Consider the following 21860-nt stretch of genomic DNA (forward strand, 5'->3'; position numbering starts at 1 on the left):
AATCATTTCATTCTTCAATCCTGTTCATTTCTTTCTGGGAACGATACAATATTTTTTTCTCAGCGGGTTTTCTTGCCTAACAATGCTTCGCATAGAATTTGTTTGCAGTCCAGAGCTTTGGAACTAATTTGCATGCCTCATCCCCCGCTGGCCATGGACAGGAAAGGGGGCAGGGAGCTCAGCTTGGACAGCACAGCTCTCCAGGAGCAATACCCCAAAGCCTAAGGATACTTCCTGTGGGGGGACTGATGTTTCTGGGCCGGGGGGGGGGGGGGGGGGGGGGCGGGCTGCTGGGTCTCCTCTGCTCGGTTCAACCTGAGCCTGACTGCCCCTCCCTGTGCTTCCTGTAGGAATCTATGGTGTTGGCAAAGCCGCCCTCCACCCCCCAGCTCTGGCCGTCCTCAGCCACACCCCCGACGGAGCCACCCAGACCATTGCTTGGGTTGGCAAAGGGATCGTCTATGACACCGGGGGTCTCAGCATCAAAGGGAAGGTGAGATGCTGGCCGCTCTCATGCAGTCCCAGGTGCAGGGGATCTAGGGGGTGCACGGCTCTCTCGTGTCCGAGGAAGATGGCCAGGAGCGTGGTGTTGGGCGTACCTCTGGGGAGCTGGGTTCGGGAAGGGAGATAGTGGGCCCAATTCCCCTTCTGAGAGGGGTAGTTACGTGCCCCACCACTAACAGGGTTCTGGAAACAGAAAGTCTGGATAGGATCTAGAAGCAAGCTGCAGAAGTGATGAAAGGGGGGTTGGGGGAACTGGGGAGGCAGCATGCAAGGAATCAGGCATCTCTGTTCTGCGTGAAGATGAATGAGCAGGTTTCCAGGGACTGAATGCTCAGGGGTGGTCTGTACAGACCGCTCAGAAAGCAGACCACTAGGTGAAGCCAGGGGGATGTGGGCCCAGAGGCAAGCCCCTGGGGTGTGGCTATGAGGCTGAGGTCTCAGCAGTCACGTCTGTGGGTGGCCTTTGGAGTTCGCTGTCTCTGGGATGGATGCATGCGAGATGTCAATCTGTGCCCCTGTCTGTTGGCCTCTGAGAGGCCTGCCCTCCTCCACACCCAGCTGGGCACAGGCAGAGCCAGCCACCTTCATCAGCTCACCCCACATACTGCACCAGGCCTGGGCCGGGCTCTAAGGGACAAAGACTAGGGAGGGACTCAGAAAGAGCAGACATGTGAAATTTATTCAGAAGGAAGTCTGAAAGGAGGAGAATCAACCACCCCCGAGAGAAAGCTTTAGAAGGGAGAGGACAAGTGAGATCATACAGAGCAGACACTGAAAATTGGCTGCCTGCGTGGCTCACAGATGTGTCCTGTTGGCCCAAATGGTGTTTTAACATTTGAATTAGTTACCAACTTTTAAAAACAGGAAGAATTCTCCCAAAAGACTGGATTTCTGACCTTTTATAAACTCAGAAGGTCTGGCCATGCCTGTCCTGCATCCCCCCTGGTGGCGTTCTGCCACTGCCCAGTGGTGGCTGACCCCATGGATATAGCCTACATCCTGCAGTTTGCCACAAGCCCCACCACTCCCTGCCGCCTCTCAGACATTGAACTATTTAGGGTAGGCATTGTGCTACTGGTTTTTGTACTTCTAGCCTGTCTAGTGATTTGGTTCCTACCGTGGATGATCTGTTTGTTTGATTTTATGTTTGATTTATAACATTCTTCCTTCTTTAAACAACAAAATTATTTTCAGGACTAATCAGGAAATGAAACTAATTATAATAAGGGTTTTAAAAAGCACACACCAATAGTGAATTAACCGACAGCAAATTCTCCTTTATTGAATTCCATACGTATTTTCATGCCAGTAAAAACTCTTAAAATAAATATTACAGTACAAATGAAGAAAACAGTAATGGATTAACACTTTTAAATAGAATTAATGTAATTTGTATTTTTTATTTTCTTTTTTATGTATTAGAGAGAGAGAGAGAGAAACATCCATTTGTTGTTCCACTTATTTATGCATTCATTGGTTGCTTCTTGTATGTGCCCTGGCTGAAGATCAAACCCCCAACCTTGGTGTATTGGGATGACACTCCAACCAACTGAGCTACCAGCCAGGGTATAATTCTTTTAATAGAAAAAAATGTATCCCTCCATATTGTTTGTATTAGGAGATGTCCGCTGTAGTTTTGTTCTCAGGCATTGGCATCTGCAGATCTGTCAATGACTTAATCAGAAAAGATCTTCACCTTTTTACAATCACTAGATAGACAAAGGCACCAGATTTGTCAGTCTGTCTTCACTCATGGCCCATAAATCACTATTCATTTTCATTTTGAGGAGTTTCTATGACATGAAGCAACATACACAAATACTCAGGAACAGTCTTTAGCATAAGAATCTCTTGATGAAGTCTGCTAAAATCTCTGTTTCCCAAGAAACTCCAGAAATTGCTATACTGACCGTGTGTTCAGTTCTCTGAGATTGCTTCTAGCAGCTTTCAAATGTCCGTGGAGTAAGAATGTTTCAAACACAACTCCATGCATTCACCTAGGTTTAGAGAGGCGAGGAGCATGAGCTCATGGCACCCTTGGGTTGACTTTGAGTCCATGTTTGAGAGCAGGAGCATGTGGCACTGCAGACACCGTGGACACTGTGACACGGAAGCCAGCCCACACCATTCTGACCGTTAGGAATGGTCCTCAGATTGGAGGCGCTGTCCTGAGGCTGTGAGTGTGGGGCCAGCTGTGAAGCCAGCAGTTATTACCATCCATTAGAATAATGTTTCTAAAAGGATAAGTAATTAAAATAGGCAATTTGAAGCTTTTATTTAGATGATTAGGACTCACTTTTACCAGCTATAGGTTTTTTTGGGAGGAAGAATTTATCACTGACTTTTAGTCAGTTTATTACTGCTCTTAAGTTCTCCCCAGACAATGAACCTCTCTAGTCCCCTGTTGCTGGCCTACCCCCTCCCTCCCACCCTTGCCCCGGAGGCAGCTGAGTGCCGGTTGGTAGAATTGTGGGTTTGTTTCTCCTGGGATCAGAGGCTTCTTTTTGATGTTGGCTTGTTGGAGGGTCAGAGTGAGAAGCGGCTTCCTGTGAATTAGTCATTTTGCTGGTGGCACCAGCTCCCCATTTAGCAGGGACAATCATAGCTCCATTTCCAAAGGTTTCAAAGACAAATCAGGATCAGCATGAGCTAGCAGGTGTCAAAGATGTTAGTCTCAGAACCTCTTACATCCTTAATAATTATGGATCCAAAGAAGTTTTGTGTATAAGGGTGATGTCTGTAGATATTTCCCCTACAATAAATTAAAACAGGGAAATTTTAAAGATATATTTACTAATTCATTTAAGTCCAAAGAGGCCCACACTAAGACACATTATAATTAAAATGCCAAGGGTTAAAGACAAAGAGAGAATCTTAAAAGCATCAAGAAAAAAGCAGTTAGTTACCTACAAGGGAGTACCCATACAACTGTCAGTTAATTTCTCAACAAAAACTCTACAGGCCAGAAGGGAGTGGCAAATAAATATTCAAAGTGATGAATAGCAAGGAACTACAACCAAGATTACTCTACCCAGCAAAGCTATCTTTTAGAATTGTAGGTCAAATGAAGAGCTTCACAGACAAGAAAAAGCTAAAGGAGTTCATCACCACCAAACCAGTATTACATGAAATGTTGAAGGGTATTCTTTAAGAAGAGGAAGAAGAAAAAAAATATGAACAATAAAATGGCAGTAAATACATATCTATCAATAATTTAATCTAAAAATCAAAATAAATGACCAAGAAATCTAATGAACAAAAGAAACTGATGAATAAAATAGAATCAGAAGCATGGAAACATGGAACAGACTGACGAATCTCAGAGGGAAGGGTGGTGGGAAGAGACTAACCAAAGATCCTATATGCATATGTGCATTACCTATGGACACAGACAATAGGGTGGTGAAGGCTTGGGGTGGGGTGGGAACAGGGTGGAGGGGGGTAATGGGGGGATAAAAAGGGGACATCTGTAAAGATTTTTAAGAAATGAAAATAATATAAACCCATTTTAAACCTGCATTTAACGTAAATGCTATAAAATAACTATATTTTCCAAAGTGGAAAATAATTAGCAAGGAGAGTGACATCATGTTACATTTCTACAAATCTCTTTAGTGCCACGTGCCTGCTGCGTTTAGTGTATCGTGATATGTTGTTTCAGTCAAATGTAAAAAGGAAGTTTGGCCTCACTCACTTCATAGTTGGAAAGGGAAAAGTAGGGTATACAATTCAAGGAACTGAGGCCATTCGTCTTGCTATTACACCAAAACTCCTCAAGCAGTGGCTCCCAAAGGCTCACTCTAATGTGGAACCTGAAACAATGCCAGTGAACTTTTATGCTCTATTACATTAAAATTGAGTGGTCCAGCTTGAACTTGGAATGCATGACTTTGTAATAGCGTGCCTGGGTCATTTGAAAGACATTGTTGGTAGAATTATGCAGGACTTCTAAAGCTTGACACCTTTCATTAAGTCACATTTCTTAATATCACCCTTCATCTCATTTAAAAAGTCATTGAGTATTCAGAAGCTGGAGGCAGATAGAAGTTTTCCAAAATTCTGATTTTTTTTTCTTAAAAGTCCAAATTTTACCATTAGCAACAAATAACAATGGGACCGTTTTTGTGGAAGTAAGAGGCTTGCTTTGTTCATTTTTGTGAAAATAGCTACCAGACACCTATGTGTGAATAACCACCGTGTGTCAGCTGTTCTTTCAAGGAAGAAGGGTGCTGGTGAGAACAGAAGCCAGACGAAGAGGGAACTCTAGGCTGTGTCCTGCCTCTGCTCTAACAAACCCATCCTCGGATGGAGGCGCATTGCTGAGGCTGTGCGTGGGGCCAGCGTGAAGCTGGTAGCCATAAACCTGAGCCCTCGGGTGCTTTGCGAGTCCTTTCATTCCGTCACACCGAATGTGGAAAGTGGCTGCATCAGTGGTTGAGATATTTTCAAGTTAATAATTTTAACTGCTTCAGCAAGGAAACGCAAGTGAAATGGGCAGTGCTTTTCTCTCCTGGAGGCTGGAGCCAAGGCCAGGCACCGGCAGCTCACTTGGTGCCACGCCGTGCTCTGTGCCACCTGCAGCCCACTTCTCACTTGAGGTCCACAGGTGCAAGTGTCAGCCCAGTGCAAAAGGCAATGCCACCTGAGTGTCAGATGGGGATCATTTCTCTGATAAAAGGAGGAACGGGCCCAGGGGTGCTGCAAAGCAAGCACAATGAGCAGCTCTACCCCTGTGGTTTGGTATTGTCTGCCTGCGGTTGGGAGGCTGCGCCGGTGACAGGGACACACTTCCAGTGACCATCTCGAGCATTTTCCTATAGGCCATTTTGCAAGTGGTTTGCTTCCAGATCCGAGACCCTATTTTTCCTTTTAAACAGTCCTGTGCTTTCTCGCAGTTTAGGTCAAAAGAGACAGCTTATTTTCAATAGTGCTAGCTGGGTCATTTTCACTCAATTTAATTGTAAAAGCAGCTCAGTTTATACCTAAAAATACTTTCCATTAAAACTCCGGGCTCATGTAATCCAATAAAGGTTCAAAACATTGCTCGGTACATTTCAGACCCGAATCCTTATATGTGATGACCTGCTGTTAATTTAAAATATGAACTTGTCAATTAGCATTGGGAGCCTATAAAATGTAAAAATATGTGACCACTCTCCACAGTTTACAGAAAATCACAATTACCACTGCTGCAGGAAGGCACCTCTGTTTCCAGCGGCCTCTCATTAGACTGGTCTACCCAGGAGGTGCCAACGGATGGGCAGGGTGGTGGGACTGCAGGTGTCCTCGCCAGTGTGTGTGTGCGGGGGCGGGGAGGGGGGGCTTGGTGATGTGACAGTGACATTTGGGAAAATTTCACATTATCCCAAGTGGATGGCTCAAGAAAGTGACGTGGAGAAGCAGAGAGCTGAGAACAAAAGTGCCAATGAGGCCATATGGTGCCAGTTTTAAATGCCAGTGCAAGGAAGTGGGCCTGTTCCCAGGGCAGTCTGGGGACCAGGTCACAGCCTAGTCTCCAAGCCATGCTGGCCCTTTTTACATAACAGCATGGCCACTGCGAATGCAGCAGCTCTGGACATCCCACTGTTCTGTGTTGTGTTTTTTTAATAATTATTTATTGTTGCAAGTATTACATATTACCCATTCCCCCACCCCCCATTGATCCCCTCCAGCCTGCCCCCGCCCCTGTCCAAGGACTTTATCGCCCCATTGTCTGTGTCCATGAGCCATGCATATATAAATACAAGGTCCTTGGTTGATCACCTCCCACCCACCCATCCACCCTCCCCAACCTTCCCTCTGAGATTCCACACTGTTCCAAGCTTCCATGTCTCTGGATCCACTCCGTTCATCCGATTATTTTGTTATTTAGATTCCACATATGAGTGAGATCATGTGATACTTGTCTTTCTCTGACTTATTTCACTTAGTGTGATACAGTCCAGGTCCCTCCATACTGTCTCAAAGGGTAAGAGATCCTTCTTTTTTACTGTTACATAGTACTTCATGGTGTAAATGTACCACAGCCTTTGCATCCACTCATCTACCGATGGGCACTTGGGCTGTTTCCAGATCTTAGCTATTATAAGTTGTGCTGCTATGAATATAGGGGTGCATACATTCTTTCTGACAGGTATTTTGGGTTTCTTAGGATATATTCCTGCAAGTGGGATCACTGAGTCAAATGGCAGATCCATATTTAATTATTTGAGAAAAACTCCATACTGTTTTCCATAATGGCTGCACCAGTCTGCATTCCCACCAGCAGTGTACTAGGGTTCCCTTTTCGCCACATCCTTGCCAGCATTTGTCATTTGTTGATTTGTTGATGGTAGCCATTCTGAGAGGAGTGAGATGGTACCTCATTGTGGTTTTGATTTGCATCTCTCTGATGATCAGTGACTGAGCATTCTTTCATATGTCTCTTGGCCATCTCTATGTCCGCTTTGGAGAAGTGTCTATTTAGGTCCTTTGCCCATTTTTTTAATTAGCTTTTTTGTCTTCCTTTCATAAGGTTGTATGAGTTCCTCATATATTTTGGATATTATCCCTTTATCAGATGTATCATTGTCTAATATGTTCTTCCATACAGTGGGTTTTTTTTTCGTTTTGTTGATGGTTTCTTTTGCTGTGCAGAAACTTGGTATATTGATGTAGTCCCATTTGTTTATTTTCTCCTTAGTTTCCTTTGCCTTAGGAAATTTATCTGTAAACATATTGCTGCAAGAGATGTCTGCCATTTTGCTGCCTATGGTTTCTTCTAGGACTTTTAAGGTTAACTGACTTACATTTAAGTCTTTTATCCATTTTGAGTTTATTCTTGTTTACGGTATAAGTTGGTTATCTAGTTTAATTGTTTTGCACGTATCTGTCCAATTTTCCCAACACCATTTATTGAAGAGATTGTCTAGACTCTATTGTATGCTCTTGCCTCCACTGTCAAATATTAATTGGGCGTAATGGCTTGGGGTCTCTGTTCTGTTCCATTGGTCAATATGCCTGTTGTTGTGCCAGTACCAGACTGCTTTGATTATGGTGGCTTTGTAGTATAAGTTGATATCTGGTATTGTGATTCCTCCAACTTTGTTTTTCTTTCTCAAAATTGCTGCAGCCTTTCTGGGTCTTTTTAAATTCATATAAATTTTTAGAGTATTTGTTATAGCTCTGTGAAATATACCGTTGTATTTTAATAGGGATTGCATTGAATCTGTAGATTGCCTTAGGTAGTATTGACATTGTAATGATTTTGATTCTACCAGTCCATGAACACGGTATATTCTTCCACCTGTTTCTATCTTCTTCAGTCTCTTTTTTTTCAGTGTCCTGTAGTTTTCCGAATACAGGTCTTTTGCCTCCCTGGTTAATTTTATTCCCAAGTATCTTAATTTTTTTGTTTCAGTGGTAAATGGGATTGCTTGTTTAGGTTCTCTTCCTGAGAATTCACTATTAGTGTATACAAAAGCCATTGATTTTGGGATGTTGATTTTGAAACCTGTTCCATTGCCAAATTCATGGATTAAATCTAGTAGTTTTTTTGGTGGAGTGTTTGGGTTTTCTATGTACAATATCATGTCCTGTGCAAATAACGAGAGTTTTATTTCCTCCTTTCCAATTGAGTGCCGTTTTTTTCTTCTTGTTGTTTGATCTCTGTGGCTAGGACTTCCAGTGCTATGTTGAATAAGAGTGGTGAAAGCAGACATCCCTGTCTTGTTCCTGTTTAGGGGAAATGGTTTGTTTTTGCCCATTGAGTATAATGTTCATTCTAGGTTTATCAGATATGGCCTTCATTATGTTGAGATATGTTTTCTCTATTCCCACTTTGCTGAGAGATTTTATAAAAAATGGGTGTTGGATTTCGTCAAATGTTTTTCCTGTGTCTATTGATAACCTCTTGTGTTTGATGTCTTTCAATTTGATTCTGTGATTTATCAAATTTATAGATTTACTAATATTGTACCAGCCTTGCATCCCCAGAATAAGTCCCACTTGGTAGTAGTGGTGTATGATCTTTTTAATATATTGCTGTATGCAATTTGCTACTATTTTGTTGAGGATTTTAGCATCTATGTTCATCAGGGATATTGGTCTGTAATTCTCTTTCTTTGTTGTGTCTTTAACTGGTTTTCTAATTTCGATGATGCTGGCCTCATAAAATGAATTTGGAAGTGTTCCTTCCTCTTGGATTAATCTGATGTAGTTTGAGGAGTATAGGTGTTAGTTCTTATTTGAATGTTTGGTAAAACTCCTGTGAAGCCATCCTGACCTGGGGTTTTGTTTGCTGGGAGTGTTTTTATTACCGCTTCTGTTTCATCAGTTGTTATTGGCCTATTCAGGTTTTCTGATTTCTCTTGAGTCAGTTTTGGGAGGTTGTATTTTTCTAGGAATTTGTCCATTTCATCCTCATTGTCCAGCTTGTTGGCATATACTTGTTCATAGTATTTTCCTACGATCCTTTGTATTTCTGTGGTGTTAGAGGTTAGTTCTCCACTTTGGTGTCTGATTTTATTTATTTGGGTCCTCTTTGATTTTTGATGAGTCTTACTCGTGGTTTATCAATTTTGTTTATCCTTTCAAAGAACCAGCTTTTGCATTCCTTGATTTTTTTTTTTTTTGTCTCTATGTCATTTCTGCTCTAATCTTTATTATTTCCTTCCTTCTACTTACTCTGGGCTTTTCTTGTTCACTTTCTAATTCTTTAAGTTATAGGGTTAAATAATTTATTGCTGATTTTTCTTGTGTGTGTGTTTTGTTTGTTTGTATGTTTCTTTTTTGTTTTTTGTTTTTTGTGTGGTTTTTTTTTGAGGTATGCCTGTAGTGCTATGAACCTCCCAATCAGAACTGCTTTTGCTGTGTAGGAGAGATTTTGGGTAGTTGTTATGTGTTCATTTTCCTTTCTTTCCAGGAAGTTTTTTATTTCTTTTTTGACCTCATTGGTAACGCATTCATTGTTTAATAACATGCTCTTTAGTCTCCATGTGTTTGAGTGTTTTTACTGTAGTTGATTTCTCATTTTATTCCACTGTGATCTGTGAAGATGCTTCATATGATTTCAATCTTCTTGAATTGTAGAGACTTGTTTTGTGTCCTAACCTGTGGTCTGTCTTTGTGAATGATCCATGTGCATTTGAGAAGAATGTATATTCTGCAGCTTTGGAGTGAAATGTTCTATAAATGTTAATTAAATCCATCGATCCAGTGTGTCCTTTAGAGTCACTGTTTCCTTGTTAAGTTTTTTTCTGGAAGATCTATCCAGTTAAGTCAGTGGTGTGTTAAAGTCCCCTACTATGACTGTATTGTTATCTATCTCTCCCTTAAATTCCTCTAGAAGTTTTTTTTATATATTTAGGTGCTCCTATATTGGGTGCATATATGTTTACCAGGGTTACATCCTCTTGTTGGATCGGTCCCTTTAGTTTTATGTAGTGACCTTTGTTGTCGCTTGTGATGGCCTTCATTTTGAAGTCTATTTTGTCAAATATGAGTATTGCTACTCCAGCATTTTTTTCTTTCCCATTTGCATGGAGAATTTTTTCCATCCCTTCACTCACACTCTGTGTGTGTCATTTGTTCTGAGGTGGGTCTCTTAGATGGCATATAGTTGGGTCATGTTTTTGTATCCATTCAGCTACCCTATGACTTTTTGTTTGTTTAAAGTATTACCTCTGTCTCCTTTTTCCCCGATTGACCCCCCTCCCCACCACTGCCGTTTCCCAGGACAAGCCCACACCACCCCAGTGTCTGTGTCTATTGGTTATGCTAATATGCATGCATATAAGTCCTTTGGTTGATCTCTTACCCCCCCCCCCACCCCCCGCCCACCCTTCTCTCTGAGGTTGGATGGTCTGTTCAGTGTTTCTTTGTCTCTGGACCTATTGTTGTTCATCAGTTTATGTTGTTCACTATATTCCACATATGAGTGAGATCATGTGATATTTATCTTTCCCCAACTGGCTTATTTCACTTAGCATAATACTCTCCAGTTCCATCCATGCTCTTGCAAATGGTAAAAGTTCCTTCTTTTTTATAGCAGCGTAGTTTTCCATTATGTAGATGTACCACAATTTTTTAATCCACTCATCTGCTGATGGGCACTTAGGCTGTTTCCAAATCTTAGCTATGGTGAATTGTGCTGCTATGAAAATAGTGGTGCATATATGCTTTCTGATTGGTGTTTCTGGTTTCTTGGGATATATTCCTAGAAGTGGGATTACTGGATCGAATGAGAGTTCCATTTTTAATTTTTTGAAGAATCTCCATACTGTTTTCCACAGTGGCTGAATCAGTCTGCATTCCCACCAGCAGTGCATGAGGGTTCCTTTTTCTCCACATCCTTGCCAGCACTTGTTGTTTGTTGATTTGTTGACGATAGCCATCCTAACAGGTATAAGATGGTACCGCATTGTCGTTTTCATTTGCATCTCTCAGATGATTAGTGACTTTGAGCATGTTTTCATATGTCTCAGCCTTCTGTATGTCCTCTTTCGAAAAGTATCTATTTAGGTCCTTTGCCCATTTTTTGATTGGATTGTTTATCTTCCTTTTGTTAAGTTGTATGAGTTCCCTGTAAATGTTGGAGATTAAACCCTTATCAGAGATAACATTGTCAAATATGTTCTCCCATGCCGTGGGCTTTCTTGTTGTTTTGTTGATGGTTCATTTTGCTGTTCAGAGGCTTTTTATTTTGATGTAGTCCCATTTGTATATTTTCTCTTTAGTTTCCATTGCCCTAGGAGCTGTATTGGTAAAGATGTAGCTACATCATATGTCTGATATTTTGCTGTCTATGTAGTCATCTAAGATTTTTATGGTTTCCCGCCTTACATTTAAGTCCTTTAACCATTTTGAGTTTATTTTTGTGTATGGTGTAAGTTGGTGATCTAGTTTCATTTTTTTGCTTGTACCAGTATCTGACCAATTTCCCAGCACCATTTATTGAAGAGTCTGTCTTGACTCCATTGCCTCCTTTGTGAAATATTAATTGAGCATAATGGCTTGGGTTAATTTTTGGGTTCTCTGTTCTATTCCATTGGTCTATATGTCTGTTCTTATGCCAGTACCAGGCAGTTTTGAGAACAGTGGCTTTGTAATATAGCTTGAAATCTGGTATTGAGATCCCACCTACTTTGTTCGTCTTTCTCAGGATTCCTGTGGCTATTCGGGGTCTTTTTTTATTCCAGATGAATTTTTGGAGAGTTTATTCTAGGTCTGTGAAATATGCCATTGGTATTTTAATGGGGATTGCATTGAATCTATAAATTGCTTTGGGTAGTATGAACATTTCAATGTTGTTGATTCTACCAATCCATGAACCCGGTATGCCTTCCATCTGTTTATGTCTTCATCTATCTCTTTTTTCAATGTCCTGTAGTTTTCTGAGTACAGGTTTTTTACCTCCTTAGTTAAGTTTATTCTTAGGTATCTTTTTTTTTTTTTTTTTTTTTTTGGTGCAGTGGTAAATGGGATTGTTTTTTTAGTTTCTTTTTTTCTGTGAGTTTATTATTGTTGTATAAAAAAGCCACAGATTTCTGGGATTTAATTTTGTATCCTGCTACATTGCCAAATTCATTTCTTAAGTCTAGTAGTTTTTTGATGGAGTCTTTAGGATTTTCTATGTACAGTATCCTGTCATCTGCGAATAATGACAATTTTACTTCTTCTTTTCCAATTTGTATGCCTTTTATTTCTTTTTCTTGTCTGATCTCTGTGGCTAGGACTTCCAGTGCTATGTTGAATCATTCTGGTGAAAGCGGACATCCCTGTCTGGTTCCTGTTCTTAGGGGAAATGGTTTTAGTTTTTGCCCATTGAGTATGATGTTGGCTATATGTTTGTCATATAAGGCTTTTATTATGTTGAGGTATGATCCCTCTATTCCCACTTTGCTGAGAGTTTTTATCAAGAAAGTGTTTTTGATTTTGTCAAATGCTTTTTCTGCATCGATTGATATGATTATGTGATCTTTGTCTCTCAAATGTGATGTATTACATTTATTGATTTGCGAATATTGTACCATCCTTGCATCCGGGGAATAAATTTCACTTAGTCATGGTGTATGATCTTTCTAATGTAATGCTGGATCCGATTTGCTAGAATTTTGTTGAGGATTTTAGCATCTATGTTCATCAGGGATATTGGCCTATAGTTCTCTTTCTTTGTGGTGTCTTTATCTGGTTTTGGTATTAGGGTGATGCTGGTTTCATAGAATGAGCTTGGAAGTGTTCCTTCCTGTTGAATTTTTTGGAATAGTCTGAGAAGGATAGGTTTTAGCTACCTTTTGAATATTTGGTAGAACACCCCTGTAAAGCTGTCTGGACCAGGATTTTTGTTTGCTGGAAGATTTTTGCTTACTGTTTCAATTTCATCAGTAGTTATTGGCCTATTCAGGTTTTTTTATTCTTCGTGACTGAATTTTGGATGGTTGTATTTTTCTAGGAATATGTCCATTTCCTCTAGGTTGTCCAGTTTGTTGGAGTGGAGTTGTTTGTAGTATTTTTTTTTACAGTCCTTTGTATTTCTGTGGGGTCTGTTGTTACCTCACCTTTTTCACTTCTGATTTTGTTTATTTGGGACCTCTCTCTTTGCTTCTTGGTGAGCCTGGCTAGAGGTTCATCAATCTTGTTTATCTTTTCAAAGAACCAGCTCTTGGTTTCATTGATCTTTTGCATTGTGTTTGTTTGTTTGTTTTGGTCTCTATGTCATTTATTTCTGCTCTGATCTTTATTGTCTCCTTCCTTCTGCTCACTCTGGGCTTTTCTTGTTACTCTCTTTCTAATTCTTTAAGTTGTAGAGTTAGATAATTTATTGCCATTTTTTTCTTGTTTTTTTGAGATAGGCCTGTAGAGCTATAAACTTCCCTCTTAGGACTGCTTTTCACTGTGTCCCATAGTTTTTGTATTGTTTTGTTTTCATTGTCATTCCTTTCCAGAGTGTTTTTAATTTCTTCTTTGATCTCTTTGGTAGCCCAATCATTGTTTAATAGCATGCTATTCAGCTTCCAAGTGTTTGATTTTTTTTCATTGTTTTTATTGTAGTTGATTTCTAATTTTATGCCATTGTGGTCTGAGAAGATGCTTGATAGGATTTTTATCTTCTTGAATTTGAAGAGACTTTGCCTGTGTCCCAATATGTTGTCTATCTTTGAAAATGTTCCATGTGCACTTGAGAAGAATGTATATTCTGTAGCTTTGATGTGCAATGTTCTGAAGATGTCAATTAATTCCATCTGATCTAGTGAGTCATTTAGAATTGATGTTTCTTTGTCGATTTTTTGTTTAGAAGATTTATCTAGTGGTGTCAATGGGGTATTAAAGTCCCCTACTATAATTGTATTGTTGGTGATCTCTCCCTTGATATCTTTCAGAAGTTTTTTTTTATGTATTTGGGTGCTCTTGCATTGGGTACATATATGTTTATCAGGGTTATATCCTCTTGCTGAATTGCTCCCTTTAGTATTATGAAGTGGCCTTCCTTATCTCTTGTTATGACCTTCATTTTGAGGTTTATTTTGTCAGATATAACTATTGCTACCCCAGCTTTTTTTTTTTCTCCCATTTCCATTTACCTGAAATTTTTTTTTCCATCCCTTCACTATCAGTTTGTGTGAGTCCTTTGTTGTGAGGTGGGTCTCTTGTAGACAACAGATATATGGGTAATGTTTTCTTATCCATTCAGCTACCCTATAACTTTTGATGGAGCATTTAATCCATTAACATTTAAGGTTATTATGGATAGATAATTATTTATTGCCATTTTAATTGTGTATGCCTAGGTTTCTCTCTCTATTTCTTCTCATTACAGCAGTCCCTTTAGCATTTCTAATAATGCTGGCTTGGTGCTGGTGTACTCCTTCAGTCTTTTTTTTTATCCAGGAAGCTCTTTATTTGACCGTCTATTTTGAATGATAGCCTGTTGGATATAGTAATCTTGGTTTCAGATCCTTGCTTTCCATTACCTTGAGTACTTCATGCCATTCCCTTATGGCCTGTAGAGTTTCTGATGAGAAATCAGTTGTCAGCCTTGTGGGAGCTCCTTTGTAGGTAACAGTTTGCTTTTCTCTTGCTACCTTTAAGATTCTCTTTTTGTCTTTTATTTTTGGCATTTTAATTGTGATGTGTCTGGGTGTGGGCCTGTTTGAGTTTTTCTTGCTTGAGATTCTCTGTTCCTCCTGAACTTGTGTGACTTTTTCCTTTACCAGGTTCAGGAAGTTTTCTGCCATTATTTCTTCAAACACGTTCTCTATCCCTGTCTCCCTTTCTGCCACTTCTGACACAACTGCTTTTCGAGTATTGTTATGTTTCACCTTGTCCTACAGCTCCCTTAAGCTGTCCTCCTGTTTTTTAATTTTTTTTTCTTTTTGGTTCTCTGATTGAGTGATGTTTACAGCCCTGTCTTCTATTTCATTGATTCAATACTTAGCTTCACCTAATCTGCTGTTTATTCCTTCCAATGTATTCTTTATTTGTGCTGTGTCATTCTTTATTTCTCTTTTCATAGTTAACTATATCTTTTATCATGCTGTTGAACATCTTTACCATCATTATTTTGAATTCTGTACTGCATAAATTTCTTATCTCTGGTTCATTTATCTCTTCTTCTGGAAAATCCTCTTGTTCTTTTATTTGGGGTTTGTTTCTTTGCCTCCCAATTTTGGCTGCCTGTTTGGGTTTGTTACTGTGTATTAGGTAAATCTGCTACGCCTCTCAATCTCTAGTGCAGGAAAGTGTCAAATGCTGTTTCTGACTAATTAGATCAGGCAAAGATTCAAAGCCTCCAGAGATTGCCTCTGTTTACAGACTTATAGGATTTTGTCTTGAATTGCAGTCAGGCAATCATCCACAGGCGAGGCAAGAGTGTTTTCAACAGGGTGGGGCAATTGCTTCTGCCTGGACAATAATTGTTATCCTGTCTCTTAATGGGCCTCAGGAACTCTGCACTGTGGTGCAAGACATTTTTCAATAGGGTGGATCAGCTGTCTTCCCCCCAGGCAAGGTCACCTGTATACCAAATGTCTGTATGAGAAAGATGACCTTCACAGCATAAGAGAGTGACTCAGCACAGGAAACCGGGTGTCTGCCTTCTGAGCTCTAATCCCAGAACCTCTGATCCTGGCTTCTGCTCACACAGCTCCAGTCCACTCTGCCCTCCCTCTGTTGGAACACAAGGTGGGTGGCTCCACAGGGAATTTTGTGAGTTGGCCCTTTAAGAGGGTGCTGGAATTTCCAGTCTCTCCCTGGCCCACAGCCACCCTGCTGCTGCTCACAGCCAGATGTTTGTGGGTACCCTTCTCAGTTCTGGTGCTGTCTTCTGGGGGGCCCAGCTTGGGGATTAGATCCCACAGTTCTCAGTGGCAACCCCCCACAGCTGAGATATCTTCTGGAACTTCAGCTGCTGTCTGTGAGCACCCAGCCAGCCCTTTTGCACCTCCAACCCTCCTACCAGTCTCTATGTGTCTCCACTCTCTGTCCTCAGTTATCAGGGTTCTCTCCAGAGAATCTTCTATTGATTATTCAGGAAGTTTTTCTGTATTTTAGTTGTAATTCGTTTGGTCCTGGGAGCATGTCCATGAACCTTCCACTTACTTGCCGCCGTTTTTAATCTCCTCTGTTGTGTGTTCTTCATCATTGTTCCCCTCCCTCTCCTCCGGCTCCTGCTCTTCCTCATTCTCTTCTGCTGCTCCTCCTCCTCTTCCTCCTTCTGCTCTTCATTCTCCTCCTCCTCCTCCTGCTGCTCCTGCTCCTCCTCCTCCTATTCATTTTCCTCCTCCCCCACAGTTTCCTTGGATAACCCCCAAAACTCTGCTCAGGTGAAAGGGTCCCCTGGTCTTTGGCCATTACTGCCTGTTGCTTCTAGAGAATACCCACCTGACCAGTGAGCGTGTCCTGGCTTCCCTTTTCTAGATCCTGCAGGTTTAGGGAACCCCTCTGGGCCCTGTGTGCTGAGTAGGGTGGGATGGGGCAGGTGGAGCATTGTTGTGTACCAGTCAGCATTTACTCACTCCTCTCTTGCCCATCATGCTGTCTGCAGACCACCATGCCTGGAATGAAGAGAGACTGCGGTGGTGCTGCAGCCATCCTAGGGGCCTTCAGAGCTGCCGTCAAGCAGGTTAGTGGGATCCCACTCCTGCAGTCCTGGGAGAGGAGGACCCTCATCCCATCCTTCCTGCGGAGTCCACACCCATCACAGGCCAAAGGCTCTAAAAGGGGAAGAAGTGAGGGCTCCAGGGCAGCTCCTCCCTGCCTGGAACAGTGATCACTGCCAGAGGGTGAGGTTGGGGGATGCAGTCCTTTGAGCCCACAGCTCCAGTGTCATACTGGTAAAAAGTGTGTGTTCAACAGAGGGGTGGTGTGCCTGACCACCATGGGGATGGCTTACCTCCTAAAAGGAGCTGCTCAGGCTGCTTCTGGGGGGCCCAGCCCTTCCTGTCACCAAATGCAAGGCCTCCTCTCTCTGTAGGACCTACCTGTTTGGCTTGGTTCCTGGGGGTAAACTTAAAGTGAGAGCAGGTCTTGGCAAAGTTTCTAATTAATGCCGATCAGGAGCCCAGCCTGTTCCTTGCGAGAGGAGCAGACTTGCAGGAGGGAGGGCCCCGGAGCCTGGCTGCCTCTTGCTTCTGCCCCACTCAGTCTCATTTGAAATGGGCCTTCCTGGGGTCTCTCTGAAGCAGAGCCACAAGCTACAGGCCACCATGGTCCCTGTAGGGGATGCGGCACATGGAGCCCCAGTCATCTCTCTTGTCCCCTTGCTGACTGGAGACTAATGAGGAGTGCAGCCAGCATTCACCTTGCTCAGCACTGCAGGCTCGGCCTAGGGGACAGCGCTGGGCTCCTGCCACCTGCCCTGCCCCTTGCCCCCCATTGCCCCACTGCCTCCCTTGATGAGCTTGTCCGAAAGACACCAGGGGTCCGAGCACCACCAGCTTATAACTGGAGCCTCTGCCCACTTCTCCTCCAGGGTTTCAAAGACAACCTTCACGCGGTATTCTGCTTGGCTGAGAACTCCGTGGGGCCCAACGCAACGAGGCCTGATGACATCCACCTGCTCTACTCAGGAAAGTAAGGCCGCCCCTCGCTCACCAAGCAGCCCAGTGCCCTCGGGTATGCTGTCCTCTCCTTCCCAGGACAGGCTGGTCAGCTGGAGCCATGCTGGCTGGGGGCAGATTTCACCCTGCTTGCTCCAGCCAGGGGCTGACCCTGTTAGAGGTGCCCTGTGACAGGTAGCCCTGGCCCACAGGCTGCTTGCTCCCAGGGGTGCCCAGAAGGGTGACCAGGGTCCTGGCTCGGGGGCTCAGGAACCACCCTGCTTTAGTGGGGTGATCCCTTTCTCCTCCACATGGTGCCCATCCCCAGGGTTACCCTGACAGGTAACCCTGCACTTACTTAGGGCCAGGGAACGTTGTGGATGCTGCCCACACAATCCTGTTCTCCCATCTTACAGAAGAAGAAACGGAGGCCAGGAGCTGGGTAGCTTGTGGTGATGGGCGGGATTGACGCAATGGCCTTAGCTCTTGACCCTGGCACTGTAGGGAGAGGGGAAGTTACAGAAACAAGGGCTCTAGTGAGTTCCAAAGGGACTCACTCCCAGTGCCTCAGGGAGTGCCCTCCTGAGTGGGGTGTCTGCTGCCCCCAGGACAGTGGAAATCAACAACACGGATGCTGAGGGCAGGCTGGTGCTAGCTGACGGCGTGTCCTACGCCTGCAAGGACCTGGAGGCTGACATCATCCTAGACATGGCCACGCTGACCGGAGCACAGGTGGGAGCCTAAGGCCACCTGGCCTCCCGGAAGCATGGGTTTCATCTTCATAACGTGGCGGGGACCCAGGGAGGGTACAGGTAGCAGAGCCCATGGACTGAGGCCTGGGTGCCCGGACCGGAGGGGATGCCTTCCTCCCCTGCATCTGTCGCCGTCACTCACCACTCTCTCTTGTCTTGTTTGTTCCCTCTCCTGGGGGCTCTGCCCACTCTCCCTGTCCCCCAGGGCATCGCCACGGGCAAGTACCACGCTGCCGTGCTCACCAACAGCGCCGAGTGGGAAGCGGCCTGCGTGAAGTCTGGGAGGAAATGCGGGGACCTTGTGCACCCCCTCGTCTACTGCCCTGAGCTGCACTTCAGCGAGTTCACCTCGGCCGTGGCCGACATGAAGAACTCTGTGGCGGTAGGTTTGGAGTGGCTCCTGAGGTGAGGGAGCGGGGCAGGCAGAGCCCTGCTCGTAAGGTGTCAGTGTGACCCCAAGAAACAGCAGCAGTGTAGACGAGGGTCCCTCCCAGGAGGCCCCAGACCTTTGCTGTGGCCGGGAGTTGGAGGGGGCCTCTAAAGAGGGGATATACCATTCACTGGGCTCCCTGCCAGCATACCCACCACGTCTGGTACTGGGTTTCCTCCCCATCTGGGGTCTATCTGTTGCCCCCCATCAGTTCCTTTGCTGGCTGCCCCCTTGCCTTGGGGTAAAGGCATACCTAAGCCCACATGCAAGGTCCTTGGGGTCCCAAGTCCCTCTCAGCTGCCACTCCTGCACTGGACCCTCCCTAGCCCCTTTCAGACACGACAGGAGGTGTCTAAGGATGGCAAGGTGGGTCCACAATAGGCCCTGATTGTGCTCTTGGTGGAGACCCTCACCCAAGCCCCCATTGCTGGGTGGGGAAGGGTCACTGTCTGTCCTTCTGTCTCCCCAGGACCGGGACAACAGCCCCAGCTCCTGTGCCGGCCTTTTCATTGCCTCACACATTGGCTTCGACTGGCCTGGGGTCTGGGTCCATCTGGACATCGCCGCACCTGTGCATGCAGTGAGTGCGGGGCCCCAGTGGGCGTCCTCCCCTCCTGATTAGGACACTTCCTTGGCTGGCCCTCCAGTCTGCTTCCTTTCCCGTCTCTCCCCTCAGCCTGGCTCCCGCCATCAGATGCACATCCAGAGCCCTGTCTGGCTCCAGAGCTGCAGGCTGAGCTCATCGGAAACATTCTGTGTTGAGGGTCATACTGTTCATGGCCCAGCCTCCCAGCCAGCTGTGGTTCCCCCTGACCTCTGGTCTCCTCATCCCTGGGAACAGAGTGGCTGCTGTTTGCGATCCTTCCCCAGTCAGCCATCCTCAGCAGGAGGCCCAGGGCCCTGGTGTCACCCTTTCACACCCTGATAAAACCTGAGTGAGGCCAGAGCACTCCTTGGTTCGAGTGTGCAGTGTAGTAGACAGGGTCTGCAGGGAAAGTGGAGGGGGGGGGGGGTGGTCCTCTCCCTGGCCCAAGCCCCTCCCCACAGAGGTGACTCACTGAGCAGTTCTGGCTCCCTGGCAGGGGCTCCACCTGCACTTTGTCCACAGGGTGAGCGCGCCACGGGCTTCGGGGTGGCCCTCCTCCTGGCACTCTTCGGGCGAGCCTCTGAGGATCCTCTGCTGAACCTGGTGTCCCCGCTTGGCTGTGAGGAAGACCCCCAGGAGGGGGACACGGAGAGGGACTCCAAGAGGCGCAGGCTTGTGTGAGGCTGGCTGCCCGCCTGGCCCAGCGGCAGGGGCTCTGCCTCACTTTGCACTGATTAATTTTAAGCAATTGGAAGATTATACCTTAAGATGGGCTTTGGTTTGTTTTTGTTTTCAGTTGTGGTGGTGATGGAAATGGCTCCTTATGTCTTTGACAACAGCTCAGGGGTGGGCGGGACGGGGGCCCTGAGGAAGGGTTGGAAGCATTGGGCTGTTTGTTTGCGTGGTCGGCAGGCCTCCCCCCAGCTTCTGCACTGTGCTTCCTGGGGCCTCCACATGGGCAGCCCAACGCCTTTGGCCTACTGGCCCTCAGGCCTCCTGCATCTACGTGGTGCCCAGATGGGTGGCTGGGACCCTGGGTCCTGCCCCAGATTTCCCACATGGCCCACATCACAGAGAGCCCAGCTCGTGCTCTGGCCCGGGCTGCTGCTGTCTCCAGACAGCTCCCCCTTTTGAAAGGATGGAGGCGACTTGCTTTGGGGACTCCGTTTTATAAGGCGAGAGGAGTCTCTGTGCTGGCCCCTTAGAATTCACTGGCGGTTGAATTAAATATGGCTGCACCACATCACATCTTTGCTGTCTGTCTCACTCTTTCTCCCGCCCTGTTTTAGAAACCCACCCTGAGGCCTGCTGTCACCTTCTCCCAAGTGAGCATCAGGCTTTGAGAGCCCAGGTCTGCAGGGAAGGCTGTCCAGCCCCCAGCATATCCTGAGACTGAGTAATTGTACTGGGTCAGGTATGTTTCCTTGGCACTGAAGGCATGATTCTAGGGCTGAAGGGCAAGACCAGCCAGGATTCAGGGAGACCTCCCACCTGACCCCAGATGAGGCAGATGAGGCGGGCCCAGGGCGCCTGGGAGCCAGCTTCTCCAGAGTTCAGTGAGAGTAAAGCAGGGCTTCTGTCCCCTCTTGTGCTCTGTCCCACAGCTGCCTAGGCGAAGAGATCAGGGGCTCTGGCCCCACCTGGCAGAGAGGCAGCTGCCCGCACCTCTGCTGGGAATGGGTGAGAGTGCAGGTGCAGGACATATGTCCCCAGTTTGTGCCCTGGCCCACTGACTACCTCACCCTGACCAAGTGTCCCCAGACTCAAGTCCCCTCCCAGCCTTGGAAATCAAGGTGACTCTTTCTGGGCTTGATTCCAAATAAATATTTATTAACTGCCTGCTGTGTGCACAGCCTTAGCTCAGCCGGAAAGGTCAAGCAGCAGCTCCAAGACCTGGGCCCCGTGTGGAAAAACTGTGGCCTGACACGTTAAGTAACAATAATAGTGGTCACAAGGCGGGCGGGGAGTAGCAGGCTCTGTGAGCCCAGGGGAGGCATGACTAGGGTGGCCAGAACAGCCAGGAGCCTTCATGGGTCATTAGCTTGCTTAATGGCCTTGCAGTAAGCAGCTCTCACCAGCTTCCCGCTGAGGTGCCCTGAAGGAGACAGAGGTCACTGAGGTGGTCCAGTTCCTGCTCCAGGCAGCTGGCACTATCTGCTCCCCACACCAGGGGCTGCAGGATGCAGGGTCAAGGAGCAGGAGAACTGAGTCTGCCTTGTGTGGGCACAAAGGAGGCCTTAGGGCCAGGGACCCAGCTGGGGAGCAGCTGCGGGCTCAGGGCCTGCCTACGTGCCAGGCTTTAGGGAGACTCGGGCGGGGGCCGGGGGGTTGCTGAGAGCCGGAGGCCTTGCTCTCCCAATGGCCAAAGGGCCTTAGGACAAGATAGCTGCTTCCCCTGACCCCACGAAGCCCAGGCAACTGGTTCTGGGGGTGGCGGGGGGCAGGTGGGCACCAGTGGGTCCACTTGATAGTGGTTCCTGGCGAGCGATACAGAAACATGAGTTTGGCACAGATTCTCTGCCCCAGCCCCCGCAGCTTGGGAACCAGGAAGGTGTGTGCGGAGCTTGAGCTTG

At 45.6% G+C, this 21860-nt stretch overlaps 1 protein-coding gene across 4 annotated transcripts in view; it reads left to right on the top strand.

Moving 5' to 3' along the window:
• The window catches only part of NPEPL1 (aminopeptidase like 1), a 153442-nt gene that overhangs the window by 6267 nt on the left and 125315 nt on the right, over positions 1–21860 (top strand). For all 4 annotated transcript variants that reach the window (XM_080686197.1, XM_080686195.1, XM_080686196.1 and 1 more), the window contains 7 exons: positions 351–493; positions 16526–16603; positions 17453–17553; positions 18128–18251; positions 18477–18653; positions 19171–19281; positions 19810–20701. In XM_080686197.1, the coding sequence (XP_080542323.1) occupies positions 351–493; positions 16526–16603; positions 17453–17553; positions 18128–18251; positions 18477–18653; positions 19171–19281; positions 19810–19968 (893 nt within the window). In that variant the 3' untranslated portion in view covers positions 19969–20701. The remainder of the gene's footprint in view (positions 1–350; positions 494–16525; positions 16604–17452; positions 17554–18127; positions 18252–18476; positions 18654–19170; positions 19282–19809; positions 20702–21860) is intronic.

Source organism: Plecotus auritus (genome assembly GCF_963455305.1).
Source record: "Plecotus auritus genome assembly, chromosome: 8".
Lineage (NCBI taxonomy): Eukaryota > Metazoa > Chordata > Mammalia > Chiroptera > Vespertilionidae > Plecotus > Plecotus auritus.